Raw genomic sequence first — 15156 nt, 5'->3', positions numbered from 1 at the left:
GAGCAGGTAAAAATATTTGAAGTTAGTGACGATGAGCTAGACACAGTGACTAATGGTCGGAACCTGCAGGTCCAACAGAAGATCGATCGGATCGACCAACTTCGAGCCGAGATGGATGCAGTCAAGGTCAAGGCCGAAGAATGGAAAGGCAGGATGGATTGCCTGGCCTCGGAAAAGGAGACTGCCCAGGCATAGTTGACCTCAGCAGAGGTCTAACTTCAGGCGACAAAGGAAAAGGCCAAGGCGCGGGCCTAAACAATTGTGGAGCTCCAGTCTCAGCTAAGCTCAACCATCTCCGATCGAGAGACTCTTGCCAAGGAGCTCGAAGCGGCCAAGTCGGTGGTTGAAGTGACCAAAGCTGATGCCGATGATATGGTGGCCCAGTATAAGGCCGATGCTGAGGCAGCCTAGGACCAGCTAAAAGATATCGTCGAGCACGCGAATTGGCAGTCCCAAAGGGAGGCCCTCGAGGAAATTCATGCTCGGGGTTTAGATTTATCGGCTGAGATCGAAAGGGCTAAGGGGCTCGAAGCCGAGGCCAAGAAATTGGCGTATCCCGAGGATGAAGAAGACTCTGAGGGTTCGAGCGGATCCAAGGGTGGAGGGGACTCCGAAGACCCTGGTGACGAGACGGGCTCCGGTGAAGACCAGGCCGTTTAAGTGCCTTGTATATTTTTCTTTGCTTCCGTATTTTTGTACTTTTGTACTTTTTTTGTCAAGGCCATTTAGCCTTTGTAAAGACCTTTTCATATATAATATATAAGGCTTTTTTTTTTCCTTTCAACAGTTTTTAAGATTGTTTCCTTTCGCTTTATTCTTTATGTTTGCAAAGATCGAAATGCCTTAGCATGTAATAATCAGGTCAAGTTCGAAGGTTCAAACATGCCTCACCTTCGATATTATTTTATTTAAGACTCGTGGGGCTCGGTATGACCGGGATCTTTCCCCAAAGTACTTAAAAAATTTTAGATTATAGTTTGTCGAGGGTAGCCTTTTGAACCGGTTTAGAAGTTTTGAAGGCCTTGTTTTTTTTTGTTACGGGTCTCGAACGTCTCCGAGCCGTTTTAGTACGGTCGTAGCCTTTCTAGTTCAGGTATTGCACAGTGGGATTGTTACCCCGAGTCATCCGGGCTTAACCGTTCCCAATTGGGGTTGGCTATAGCCTTTAAAGTTCGGGCACTGCCAAATAAGCTTTATGCCCCCGAAGTTTATTATCCCGGAATGTCCGAACCTGCCTTAGGCGGCAGTCCCCGTGCGAGGTAGACTTTGGGATCGATGTCTTCGGGGGATCAAATGTGTCATGACCCAATTTCATTTTAGGCCGTGATGGCGCCCAACACCATCGCTAGGCAAGACAACAGTGAACAATCTAGTTATTTCCCTTTTTAATAAGTTCTTCCAAGTAAATAACTTTCCTAATTTAATAGATTTAGTAAGAAATAGGTTCAAATTTAGTAAAACGAAAGCAGCTAAATGTATTTATGACCATAGAAATAAAACCAAAATCACAAGTCTACTAGTGTGTGCCAAAATCTGGTGTCAAAAGTATGTGGGCTACTAGTAGAATATACAAAAGATTTCTACTCTACTGTCTGAAATAGAATAGACAGAAAATAATCAAAAGAGAGACTCTGGCTGCTGCTGAACGGCTCGGAAGGGCAGCTCACCGTGTAGTCTTGAACCAGAAGTCAAGCGTGCGCGCCGGACTGATAACCAGATGCTCCTGCCTCAGATCCTGCACATCAAGTGCAGAAGTATAGCGTGAGTATATAAACAACATGTACCCAGTAAGTATCTAGTTTAACCTCGAAGAAGTAGTGATGAGGGGCCGACTTCGACACTTACTATGGGCCAAAAATATAGTAACATGAAGTTCTAATTAAATATATATAAATGATAATAGAACTCAGAGCAGGAAAAATAAGTAAATAATCCTTTCATTTCAAGTAAGAACTAAGTCATTTCTCTCATCAAAACCTTTCACCTTTCAAGTCCAAGAAACAACATTAAGTATAAGAGGGGGTTCCAATAATTTTTACGCACGAATTATGCTGAGGACGTACGGCCCGATCCAAATATACATATAAATATATTGTGCACTGCCGAGGGTCGAACGACCCGAATCATAGATACATCAATTAACCTGCTAAGGCGAACGACCTGCTCCCATGAGAGTAGTGGAAATTTGCCCCGCTCGCGGAATATACTTGCGAAGCGGTTGAACATAGATTTTTCTCAAATTATCACAATGTCTCTCAATTCTTTTCAAAATAGGAAAATCAACCAGGAACCTTTAAAATATTAAAATCCTCAACCTCCGCTTTAATCCAAACAACTAGTAAGCATAAATAAGCAACGGTATCAACAAAACATGGTGTAAACCTAAATCTACCAGGACTTAAGCATATATAGTAGCTACGCACGGACTCTCGTCACTCCGTGCGTACGTAGCTCCCCACAAATAGAAGTACATATTGATTAAGTTCACCTTTGGGGTTAATTCCCTCTTACAAGGTTAGAAAAGAGACTTACCTCGTCTCAAGGCCTACTTTCCGGTCCAAGATTGTGCCCAAACCCTCAATTTAGCGCCAAACGACTCGCAACTAGTCAAGTGTTATTTAAAATAATTAATACATGCTTAAAAGTTCATATTCCAACTATCAAAGTGATTTCTCGGGCCTATTTGCAACATTCCTAAAATTCACCTCCGGGTCACGTGCCCGGATTCCGGAAATTTTATAAGAAAGTTGTTACCCATAACTCATGAACTCAAATATATGATTTTTACTAAATTCCATAATCAATTTCGTGGTTAAATCTCATTTTTATCAAAAACCTAATTTTTCACCTAAACCCATAATTTTTACTAATTTACATGTTATAATCTACTCATAAACTATGTATTTAACATACATTGTATAGAAATTACTTACCTCAAAGTGTTAGGTGAAATCCCCTCTCTGAGAGCTCCAAAAATTGCTCAACAATGAAAATAAATGAGCCAAAATGACTAAGTCCCGTTTTAAAAGAGACCTCACTGCCTCCAGCGATCTCGCACCTGCGGTCGCAGGGCCACACCTGCATTGTCGCTTCTGCGGACAAAAGTCCGCTTCTGCTGCAATGCCCAGGCAGGCTGGCTCCGCTTCTGCGGACGGGGTCCCGCTTCTGCGGAGATTGGGGCGCACCTGCGGATCCTGGGCTGCCCTTTCTTGGCCGCTTCTGCGAGGCCTGGCTCACTTCTGCGAGCTCGCACCTGTGGTTGGCCAAGCGCAGGTGCGATTATGACAACAGTTGGGAGCTTCAGTTGTTGCTCCCAATTTCCAACTTGGTCTGAGCCTCGTCTGATTGACACTCAGGGGCCCCGGGGCCCCGCCCGAACATACCAACAAGTTTGGAATCATAAAACGGACTCGCTCGAACTCTCGGAACGCCCGAAACAACGTTAAAACTAAAAATCACACTCCAAAACCAATTGAATCAAACTTATGAACTCCAAGTTCTTCAATTTACTCCCAATGCGCCGAAACGTACTTAAGCTACTCGGAATGATATCAAATTTTGTGTACAAGTCTTAAATAACATTACGGACCTATTCCCGATCTCGAAATTCCATTTGGACCTCGGTATCACCAAAACCCGCTCCAAACCAAATTTAAAGAACTTTTAAAACCTTCAAATAACCAACTTTCACTATTAGGCGCCAAGACGCTCCCGAATCATCCAAAATCCGATCCGAACATACGTCCAAGTCCAAAATCATCATACGAATCTATTGGAACCGTCAAATTACAATTCCGAGGTCGTTTACTCAAAATGTTGACCGAAGTCAAATTTAGCCTTTTAAGGCCAACTTAAGGAACCAAGTGTTCCGATTTTAACCCAAACCCTTCCAAATCCCGAACCACCCATCCCCGCAAGTCATAAAACAGTAAAAACACGTACGGGAAGTCTTATGGGGTTCTAGAAAGTAAAACAATCGGTCAGGTCATTACAAAATGTAATAAGGAAAAAATTTCAAAAGGCAAAATATTTATCCGCAAGGTAGAAACTTTCTTTCAATTTTGTGCGTAATATGCAAGGTTGCACATGTGTTCAAACTTTGTGTTCGGGCTCGAGTGGTCTATATGAGCATGGTTCATTTCATTGTTTGGCCCTTACAGTAAATTCTATCGATTGAACCTAAACTATTTGAGCGCGAAGTTTCTTTCCTTGACAAAATTGTTTACCACGAGTAATGCCCCCCAGTGTTAGAGGTCGATCGTAGAGAAGCCTCGAATATTGTTGACAACCGATCTTTGATTCTAAGTTAGCACGATCCACTATTACCTCGTTAAAATCCTTGCCGGAAAACCCATTTGGAACAAAATCGGTTCAAGGGAAAAAGAGTACAACGCGTGCTTTCAGACCTAGAAAATTATGTCGCTATTTGACGGCTACCTGCAAGTGTTAGCCCAAAATGTAGATAAATAAAAGAAGTGATCGGGGTCGTACCTTAGTAGTAATATCGTTTCAAGTGAGTTACGTTCCAGTTGTTCGGTAATTGTTCGCCGTTCATTGTTCCGAGTTTGTACGACCCCTTTCTAGTGATCTCGACAATTTGATACGGACCTTCCCAGTTCGGTCCCAGATTTCCCTCGTTCGGGTTCCGGGTGTTTAATGTGACCTTCCTCAACACTAAGTCCCCGACATTGAAGTGGCAAAGGTTGGCTCTTCGATTGTAATACCTCTCGATCCGTTGTTTCTGGACGGCCATTCGGACGAGGGCGGCTTCACGCCTTTCGTCTAACAGTTCCAGACTCATGTTCATGGTCTCGTTGTTTGATTCTTCGATTGCAAATCGGAACCTGAGACTTGGTTCTCCGACTTCGACCGGTATTAGGACTTCGGGGCCGTAGACTAATGAGAAACGGGTGACTCCGATATTGAACTTTGAGGTCGTATGGTATGCCCGTAGGACTTAGGGCAAGATTTCTTTTCATCTTTCTTTGGCATCTGTCAACCTCTTTTTGAGATTTTGGAGTATGGTTTTATGGGTAGACTCCGTTTGCCCGTTCCCACAGCATCTTCCCGAATAAGTTGCACAATAACTTTACTGAAAATGTAGTAACGCAGCAGCAGCACGTCGCGACAAAAGAACACTGAAATTCACCAAAAAGGAAATTCCTTAGCTCTCTCCTTTTCACGTAAGTCAGCAGCTTTGATCCACAAGTAATAATTATATTCTCTGCAGTGTGTAGAGAGGAAATTAACCATTGATTATGAGATAATCCTTTTATACATAAAAGTGACACGTTCTAGATCTACACGGAATTAGATAATACTACTTCTGCAATGCGTAAATAAACTTTTTTCCCAGCTACCCATTATTATTTATTACTCCGTAGTACTCTTTTCCATTTCTACAAAAATGAATATATGAAAATTTTCACTGGTCTTGAGATATGAAAATTAAGTATTAGGCACCCACATTGTTGTTCAAATGTTGATAAACATATATAAATCTTCAGATAAAATTGATTCGAAAAGCTAGAATGAAAGGGAGCAGCAATATTCAAATCAAATCGAAAATATACAAGTAACTAAAGTTGGAATATATTGGCCTTGGTTCTACCATAAACAACTACTATTGAGTTTGACTAATCCACAAACACCGTGTCAGACAAATTTAATATTCGTTCCTCTTTTCCAGAAACATTCTTTAAGTAAATTAACCCAAAACAAGAGGAAGATGGGATACCCTTCCTGCAATTTGAGCTCACTTCAGTTACATGGAAGGAATTGTAACAAACAAAAATGTGGTTCTTATGTCAAAAGGGAGCAAATAGGGGAAAAAGCTTATTTACACTTGATATTAACACCTTCTAACAAAATATGGCACTTTCAACGATGACCAGTCAAGTCTTTATAAGATACTCCAATAGTAAACTGGATACTAATAAATTGAATAAGAACACTTGTGAAATTCTACCTAACGCGGCATTACGCTGCGACAAAAAGAAGATGGAAAATTTCACCAAAAAGTTGGTAACTTGGCTCAGTATGGGGCAAATTAAAGTCCTATCACACCTCCATTTTACGCAATGCCTCATCTTTTATCCAGCAGTAATAATTATATTCTTTGCAGTATGTACAATTTTTCATGTCTAGATGAGCTTTTTGATTCTTTCGCACTAAGATCATCCCTTTAATATTGAAAGGAAACGCTTCCATAAAATATTAAAGGTCACACGTCTATATATGGTGCGAAAATCAATTCTCTTCCCCGCTCCCCTTTATATTATAACTTATAAGAATCACCTTTATAAAGAATACAGTGCATCCTGCATGCATTATTTCGCAAAACTCGTTCTGTTACTTTTGGTTTCTGATTAAAGAGTTCTTCGCTATACCATGTCATCTTATCTTTTAATGTTTCGAGAGAGCAAAACGTAACTATGTATCTTACATTCTCCACTTCCTCTAATATTTTATTGATTAATAGTGGGATATCCATGGGCTATTTCATGGATTAATTATTCTATTTCGCATGGGATAAATAATTGCACCGTCTAGTGTAGACTTGTCCCACCTTCTAGGTGGGATAAATAATTTCACCACTTGTCCCGAAATTAACTAATGCCTCAAACTAAAGTTAATCCCAAACGAATTATTATTCTTATCGGATGTACCAAACGACACATTAAAGTACATAAGACTGGGTAAATGACAGCTTAATTGAAAATCAGGTCGAGTTCGCTCTCTCATTACGATAGCTACGAACGGGTTTGCACAATGAAATTAGAACATCAAACTGCCAGAGAGCGAAGACTCAAAAGTAAAACACAAGCACTACAAGCGCAATGGCCGCTTCAAGTGGTAACGCATGAAAAGTTGCAAAAAGAGAAGCTCATACCAAAATAGTTCCAAGACTTTATTTTCATGATATTAGTAATACTACAAGCTAACATGTATTTGCAAAACACTTGGAAAATATCCAAGAACCAAACTGACAAACAAGACACTTATCAGTGCTCCTTTACTAATCTATCGACTATAAAGTTGTATTAGTGGCATGGACTCAGAGACCCTTACTATAAAACTTGAAGGGGGACTGCCGAGACAAACCAGTAGGCAGTTGGTCCGTAGATTCAAATGGCCCCAATTACTAAAACACACGGGGTTTTCAACTCGACACAGAGAAGCAACAAACGACAAAAAGGTTAGGACAGGTCAAAATTTCATGTGTGGTCTTCAATCAGAGAAGTTAAACCAGTTATCTTCCTGGCACCATTGCTTGAATCCTTGTGTTTAGTGTCAGGTGGTTTGCCTTGCTGCACCATCACATCCTTTTCTTCGTCATCACAAGCAGATAGAGGATAGGTAATCACGCTCTTGGCGTTATTCTCCAAGAGTTGGCTGCTCTCTCCAAAAATCAGATTCAGCTCCCCGCAAGAATCCTCTGAAGACTCCTCCTTTACCGCTTGTTGATAGGTTTTGCAAGCAGTGCCAGTTTCGGGAGCAGAGTTTGACACGGTTGGTGCCCCCATTAGAGTTGGTTTGATACGGGTGTAAGGTGACAGCCATTTGGCTTTCACGTATTCAGCTTTACGCCATGGAGGAAAAGGCATTCCTTTCTTCTTCAAGCTCTGCTTTGCAGCCTCTGTTAGCAAATGAACAATCTTCTGAAGGCGATCCGCTTTGCCTACAAAAGTGTTGGGCAGCAATTGGAGGAGAAATTTGTAGGACCTGGTCGACCTTGCTATTTCAAACTCTGATCTGAAATCAATGTCAATTAGTAGTCTTTCTCCTTCAATCACCACATCAACATACTCGTACGTTCCTGTAGAAAATTTTCAGACTTTTGTTGAACTCTTAACCCAATAAATAGCAAACAACATCAACATATTCATACACAACAACTTCAATATATTCATACGATCCTGTCGAAAAGATACAGTCTTGTTGAAATCTTAACCCAAAAATAATAGCAAACATCAACATATTCATACGCTCCTGTAGAAAAGATTCAGACTTTTTGTTGAATTCTTAGCCCCATAATAGCAAGAAAGAAAAAAAGGCAGCCTAAGCAGATAGCCAACAACTATGCCTCAGTCCCAAACACGTTGGTATTGGCTATATGAATCTTCATTGTTCATGTTTCTCCATTTAAGCTAGCCTGAATATAAAACAAAATGCAAGTTGTAACTTGCCATGTTGCAGACCAAGTTTTCTTGCTATTAGGCCTTAATCTGGAACTAATTGGGATCAATTATATGTGTCTTCTGTGTCGAAATAATAGGATCGATTATATGATGAATGAACCAATTGACTTCATTGTAAGTTTTTGTATCCATTCTGCTCTATTTTCGGTCAGATGCATTGCAATACCTTTAGCAATAATTTGACGACTTTAAAATTAATATTCTCACTCTCACAGTTACTGGAATATATATAGTAGATCTTTAACCATACAAAACTAAAGAGATTTATATGTCATCTCACAGTTACTGGAATATATATAGATCTTTAACCATACAAAACTAAAGAGATTTATATGTCAGTACACATATGAGCATGAAGTTAATAGTTTCCAATTCAGATTTAAGCAAAAAAATCCAGCACATCTTTGTTGTTGAAATTGTGAGTTTACCGGCAGGAGTGGAAGGAGTTTTGTCCCAGCGAGACTCGCAGATTGAAGCATCATATCCCGCAGCTAAGAGGCCATCAACAACTATCTTTCGGATGAAATTGTCCTTTCGCTTTCCCATCTTGTTTTTCTCAATGATCTTTGTAATATCAGCTAAAACGTTCCTTTCAACAACGGAAGGACACGGCACCAAACTCTACACCAAAAAGGGAGTTATTTTGAGAAACACGCAAAGAACAGACACTGTTAATTTAACTCTAAGAAGAATTTTAACAACAAATTAAGGTAAAATTGCATATTAATGGAACATGCAATACCTTGAGGATTTCACAAGCATCGTTGCAACAAGTATGATTCGATTCACCGAAGCAACTGAGTGAATCAGTTTCCTCCTCTGAGCTGTCAGTACCATTACAGTTAAAGCAATTGCATTTTCGGTTCCGATTGCACCGATGTTTATCGGCCTCACCTTCTTCAATGAAAGTCTGTACCATTTTAGCCAAACAAACGGAGCTCGGCTCGAACTCGTCGGACGCAACATCCTTCTTATTACAAATCAACTCTTCGCCGGCCACCAGCTTCTCCAGCGGCGCCGATGATCTCAAAAGTCCTGAAAATTGCCTCTCGAATAGCCGCTTGAACCGTGACTTTTGAACCGGCTTAAACGAGTCATATCGACTCGGTTCTTCCACGGTATTGAAATCAACAGGTTGAATCTTCATCGGAAAAGGCATAACTACAATTCTGATACTACGATTTCAAGTTCACACTCTACAATCGACCACGAAAATTTCAAATGATTCACGAGAATTCGGCGAGAAATTGATGAACTGTGAGAAACTAATACAAAAGAGAGGCTTAAGCTAAAACAGATACCTTTTTATCTAGTAGAAAATCAGTATTTAGAGTAGAAAATAGTCTTCTAGCGGTTTACTCGACAAAGCATGGAATAACTTGGAAACTCTCCTAAGCTAAAAAGTCTGTAACTTTTGCTTAAGGTTCAACAAACACGAGACGGCTAAAAATCGCCGATTTTGCGACGGCTACACGACATGACGTCATCACAATAACACTCCATAACAAAACCGATGGCCGGAAAAATCATTTCCGGCGATATTACCGACGAAGATATATATATAATAAACCCTAGAGAGAGTAAAGGAGTGAGCTTTTAGGTGAAAACTGTGGGTGGAGTGCCTTCAAAGTGGTGATCAGGGAGTTTGGGTGGGTCATTTTAAAAACGGGGGATATAGAGTGGTAGGGTAGCTGACTAGGATTGGGGTTGCCACGTCGGCGTATGATGTGGCCTTGTTGATTTTATCTGCTCCAACATTATACGTGGCGCGTGCATGTTGCGGTTCATTTCATGATCGAAAGCAGAGGACGCCACGTCTTACTGAGGTGACGCGCAAATTGTTGTGAAATGACGGAAATGGGCTTATCCACTATTGTTGTTGTGGCACCGAACTTGGTTTGTCGCAACTCGTGAGTCCTCCTTTTTTTTAATTGAACCGAAGAAGGGATATCATATCACGTTCGTGGCGTGAACTACGCGACCTGTAAGCTTTTTGGTTGTTTCTGTTTTTGTTATTACTTCATTTTCCAGAATTGTAAGGCTAGTCAGCAGTCAATGTTGATGTACTTGGTTGGTGGTAAAAGTAAAAAATTACTACTTCGATTAATTAGTTACCGTATAACCTTGAAACTGACCGAATAGCGGTAAAAAGAGATAGTTGACAGGGATTTCGATTGATAAAGACTCGTTCATCACTACCAAACATTATTGAGGTACAATATTACAATTAGGTGCCGAGAAAATAAAGATCAACTGTTTTGTTATGCATAAATTGTTATTACACCTTTATCTTTATATAATTTTATCAATCTATCAATAATACATATAGATTTATTTCATATTTTATCACACACAAAAGTATATAGACTCATACCATTTATGCTAGTAGTATTTAAAGACATCGAAAATCAATTTCACAGTATGATGTTTTCAATACAAAAATTTAGGTGCGTGTGATTTTAGTCTGTCTAATGCTGCCTGATATGTTAATTGCCATTCCAAACCGAGAAATACAAAGATTAAAAAAAAAAATTCACATATTCATAGGCATTGAAAATATAATCAAGTCTTGCATTCTCACATTTAAGTTTGGGGCAGTATCATAAAAGTTTTCCTTGGAGTCGAAGCAACCTAGACTTTTAAATTTGTTCGATATAAGCTTTTTTTTATTGTTCGATTAATTCAAATTCGCGTCGAGGTTTTCATTCCTAGTAATTGAATCAGAGAATGTCAACAATCTCATTTACACCTCTCGTTATTAAAATGGTAGGAGCTTACTTATGAAAGCAACCCGTATTTTCTTCTTTTTTCTTGGACTTGAAGCAACCCAGATTCTTTGTCATTTTTCCGTGCATATAAAGGAGCCGCAAGCAATAAGGTACTATATGGGACATTAGAGCTTGACTGCTAGAGAAAAGTTTTCATTGTTAATCCGTAGGGTATATAGCGAAGTTTTTGGCTAAAATTTTACATTATCTTTAAGGATAAGTATAATTTTATCCTCTAAATATAACCATGAGCACTATATATAATTCAAATAACAGCAAACTCCCCAAAGACGGTTAAAACTAACAGAGAAATGACCTGCACGTGAAGAGAAGCTAGCTCTTCACCCCAAATCAATTTTATTCCTTCCACCTTCTTCTCCTATTCATTTTTTTCATCTTTGTTTCAGTAGTAAGAAAAATCCTAACCTTCTTAATTTTATTTGCTCTTATAATTGAGGATTGCATAGCCACAAAAATGCTAAAAAGGGCAGTAGCTATCCAATGATTAGGAAGAAACACAAAAAGAGAATAGAGGGTTGCATGTCGCGTTCGTTTATTTCCATATCAAATCAGTAAATAATGCAAGTCGATGACAAAAAAAAAAAAAAAACTTTTAATACTAGTAATTGGAGATGACTAAAGATAGCTAGATTTTCTTATTAACCGAGACGAAAATGAAATTGACAATTGAGTATTTAAACACGATACAAAGCCATGGCAACAATGTTAAGAGATCAAAAATACTATGTACTATAAATTAATCTAGACATCCAAATATAATCCATATAAGCTTTACCAATTAGCAGATATAGGAGCAACAATTTAACTATGTAGCCTGATGCACATATTAACAGAGCATTTACAATTAAAAATCCGACCTCAAAGTTACACTTACTCCCAAAAAGGATAATTTTAGTCAAAAACTCGCGTGTATAGATATAGTGTATATAAGTCACGGTTTCAAAATTTTCATAAAGCAGAAAGGAACGCGAGTCAATTAGAAGGCACAATTCAAGTATGTCGTGTGATACGCGTCTACTTCTTTATTTTCCACTTTTTCTTCTTTTGGGGGAGTTAGGCCCGAGCCCGACTCCTTTCTTATCGCTTTATAGGAAAATCGTGGCACTCCTTTTTGAGGAGCAATCCCTTCACTCTCAGTTTCTCCACGAATTGGTATTAACAATAAGTATGGTGAAAAAAATAGTATTAATAATAAGTATGAATCGAAACACACTTGCATATTTTGTGGATTGAGTCCATCCTACCGGACTTGTCTATTACAATTTATACTCTAATGGAATTTTCGAGGTATTATTATATAGGACAGTTGTGCACCCAAAGTGTAGCGGCATTCGGGTTCCTTGTTAGCAAAAAAAAAATGTGATAGGACCTAAAACACTTGGGTGGAATAGTTCTAAAAGATATGAAAATCTCTAAAATAGTCATACGATTTCATCTTTTTTGACTTTTTCTTCAAAAGAAAGTTTATGATTCAACAGTATTGTTAACAATTGCTATCATCATTCAGCTTTTTCCTCTCTCTCTATCTAGTCTCTCTGTGCTGTAAAGTATTACGTGTTTTGGTCACCAAGAATCAGTTCATGGCCAAAAGTCAATACAAATCATATCATAAGTTTCGTGAAATCCATGCCGTTAGTTTGCAAATTCAATTTTTCAGTTTCTTTTTTTGCCCAAAAAAAAAAAAGAAATTGAAGATTTTCAAACTCATATTTTCATATCTTTTGAGGAGTTTTTAACATTTCCCGAGTTTGGAGAGGGAAAAAAGTAAATTATCTTTGCAAAGCATGCCACACAAATGCTGTTTTCAAATCTTCAAAACCTGATTTTGCAAACTTAACTTTTGAAAAGAAAAAAGTTTAAACAAACGTTATCAGCTCTAACAGCTTCATGATCAACTTTCTTTACTTTCCGGTTAATTATGTGAAAAATAATTTGTGCACGTTTCTACAAATGAGATGACAAGGGCCCTTAAAGAAATATAGAGCACGTTTGGATGTGCTTGTTGTAAATGACTTTTAAGCCGAAAGCCATAAGTTAGGAATTTTAGTTTTTGGCTTTTGACTTATTTTTGTCATTTTTGTTTTAAAACAAATGCTTGAAAGCATTTTTTTTTATATATTCAAACACTACAAAATGACTTAAAAGGTATTTTGGCTTAAAAGCACTTAAAATAAGCCAATCCAAACGGGCTCATAGTATCATTACAGAAATTCACATTGTATAGATGTCCGTCAAAATAATATATATATTATATTATTATTATAAAAGTACGAATAATTTATACTAAATGTTGAACGATTAAATAACCTCAAAATATTGATCAACTTTTATAACCTTAAATATTTGTAAATCGCTGATTTTTCATTTCATTTAAACTAGCATACACCGAGGCTACATAGCCAACTTTGGGTCAAATTCTTTTTTTGAACTCTACTTCTCGTTGCATACTTCTTCTTGCTAACCTACTATTTGTTGGACAATAATATGTCGATTTTGGTTAAATTCTTGGTTTGGTCTCTACCGCTGTCTTTTTCCTCCTAGCTTATTCCGTTTTTCACAACAAAACAATATGCTTCCTTATGTAATTCTCTGGTTTGTGTAGGATTCAGATTTATTGCATGACTCTATGCAGGAAAAGAATAAGCCAGTTATTCCTATTGATCCACATTATTTATTGTTCTCTACAGGTATTGGTGTAGAAAGAAATAAATTTCTCCAAAGGTATTATTAGTTCTCTCTATTGTTCCCGTTTTTTCGCAATTGAGTAATGCTTTAGGGTCATGTATGAATTAGAGAGAAAAACAAGGACATTTTAACTTTTATTATAATTGTTTTTGTATCGTATTTTTTATATTTCGTCATAGTTTTTAGTTTTGGATATCAACGTCTTTTATATTGACGTTATATTTAAGTTTAAATTTTATACCTTTAGAGATCAATGGTATGTGTTATTTCAATTAATGTTAGTGTAACAATATTAATTTTCAGCATTATCTTTAGAGAAACTCTGCCTGGGGCAATGAAACAAAGTGGTTCAATGCCCTTAGTAATCGAGAATTTGTATGGTTTAAAACTTCAAGAATCCGTTGGTTATCGTATGCATAAAGAAACTTAGAATTTAATTATTTTTAGACTTCCTCATAAATTCATATTAGGCAAAGGGTCAATACATTATTTGTTATATCGAGCATTCTAATATCTTAGAGATAATATATAGATTATTCAACCAAATTAGATATTATTTTTAAGCTCTTGTGTATTGAGCATTTTGTTAGCTTGTAGACAATATATAGATTAATTAACAATATTAGATAATATTTTGCAGTATATATTAATTAATAAAGGGTTATTTTATTATTTATATCTCTCTTATTAATTTAATTTGGTGTCCCTTCATATAAATAATTGACTAAACCATCATGTATTATTATTAACGTGCAACGCACGTTCATAAAAACTAGTATATATATATATATATATATATATATATATATATATATATATATATATATATATATATATATATATATATATATATATATGTGTGTGTGTGTGTGTGTGTGTGTGTGTGTGTGTGTGTGTGTGTGTGTGTACAGTCAAAATCGAGCTCACCTACGACATGGTAGGTCAGGTTCGGAATATGAAAATAAAGGACTGAAGATCGACCCAAGTCCCACCGGGCTAGAACTCGGGGTTGGAACGCCTGCCTTCGAGAATATCGAAGTCGTGATCTTGGAATCGATCCTAGCCTCGAACGAGCTCGAAGAAACATTGTTAGCATAACAGAAGACTGAAATATCCGTGACCGGTCGGATATTGCGGCGGGAATCTCGACAGATATCAATGAGGAACTGGCAATCGACAAATCAAGAGATCTTTTTACCTTTTATAGAATTGTACCTAAAGTAGGACTCCAATACGATATAAATGGGATCTGATGATTCATTTAACACATTGTAACACGCATTCCAAAGCAATACATTATTATTTTTCTCTTTAAGCTCTTGTTCTTCTGTATCGTGATAATGATCAAAATGCATCCAGCTCAAGGGTGGTTGACTTTTCGAGATTCAAATTATCCAATTCGTGTGGTTTGAATTTACTGTATCATTGTTTATTTCAATTGCAACTTAATTTATCACTTTGTATCAAGTTAATCCGCATAT

The 15156-nt window shown here is 37.7% G+C and overlaps 1 protein-coding gene across 1 annotated transcript; it reads right to left on the bottom strand.

The window, feature by feature from the left end:
- Nucleotides 1-6889: 6889 nt before the first annotated feature.
- On the bottom strand, nucleotides 6890-9846 carry LOC104096481 (uncharacterized). Its single transcript, XM_009602856.4, has 4 exons — nucleotides 9503-9846; nucleotides 8944-9397; nucleotides 8630-8822; nucleotides 6890-7819 (listed from the first exon to the last, which is right to left on the bottom strand). Exons 2-4 carry the CDS (start codon nucleotides 9358-9360, stop codon nucleotides 7218-7220), a joined length of 1212 nt encoding a protein of 403 aa, XP_009601151.1. The 5' UTR covers nucleotides 9361-9397; nucleotides 9503-9846; the 3' UTR covers nucleotides 6890-7217.
- Between the last annotated feature and the right edge of the window lie 5310 nt (nucleotides 9847-15156).

This window comes from Nicotiana tomentosiformis, chromosome 1 (genome assembly GCF_000390325.3).
Source record: "Nicotiana tomentosiformis chromosome 1, ASM39032v3, whole genome shotgun sequence".
In the NCBI taxonomy this organism is placed as follows: Eukaryota; Viridiplantae; Streptophyta; class Magnoliopsida; order Solanales; family Solanaceae; genus Nicotiana; species Nicotiana tomentosiformis.
The sequence above is the reverse complement of the archived record's forward strand: the minus strand, read 5'-3'. Positions and strand labels throughout refer to the sequence as shown.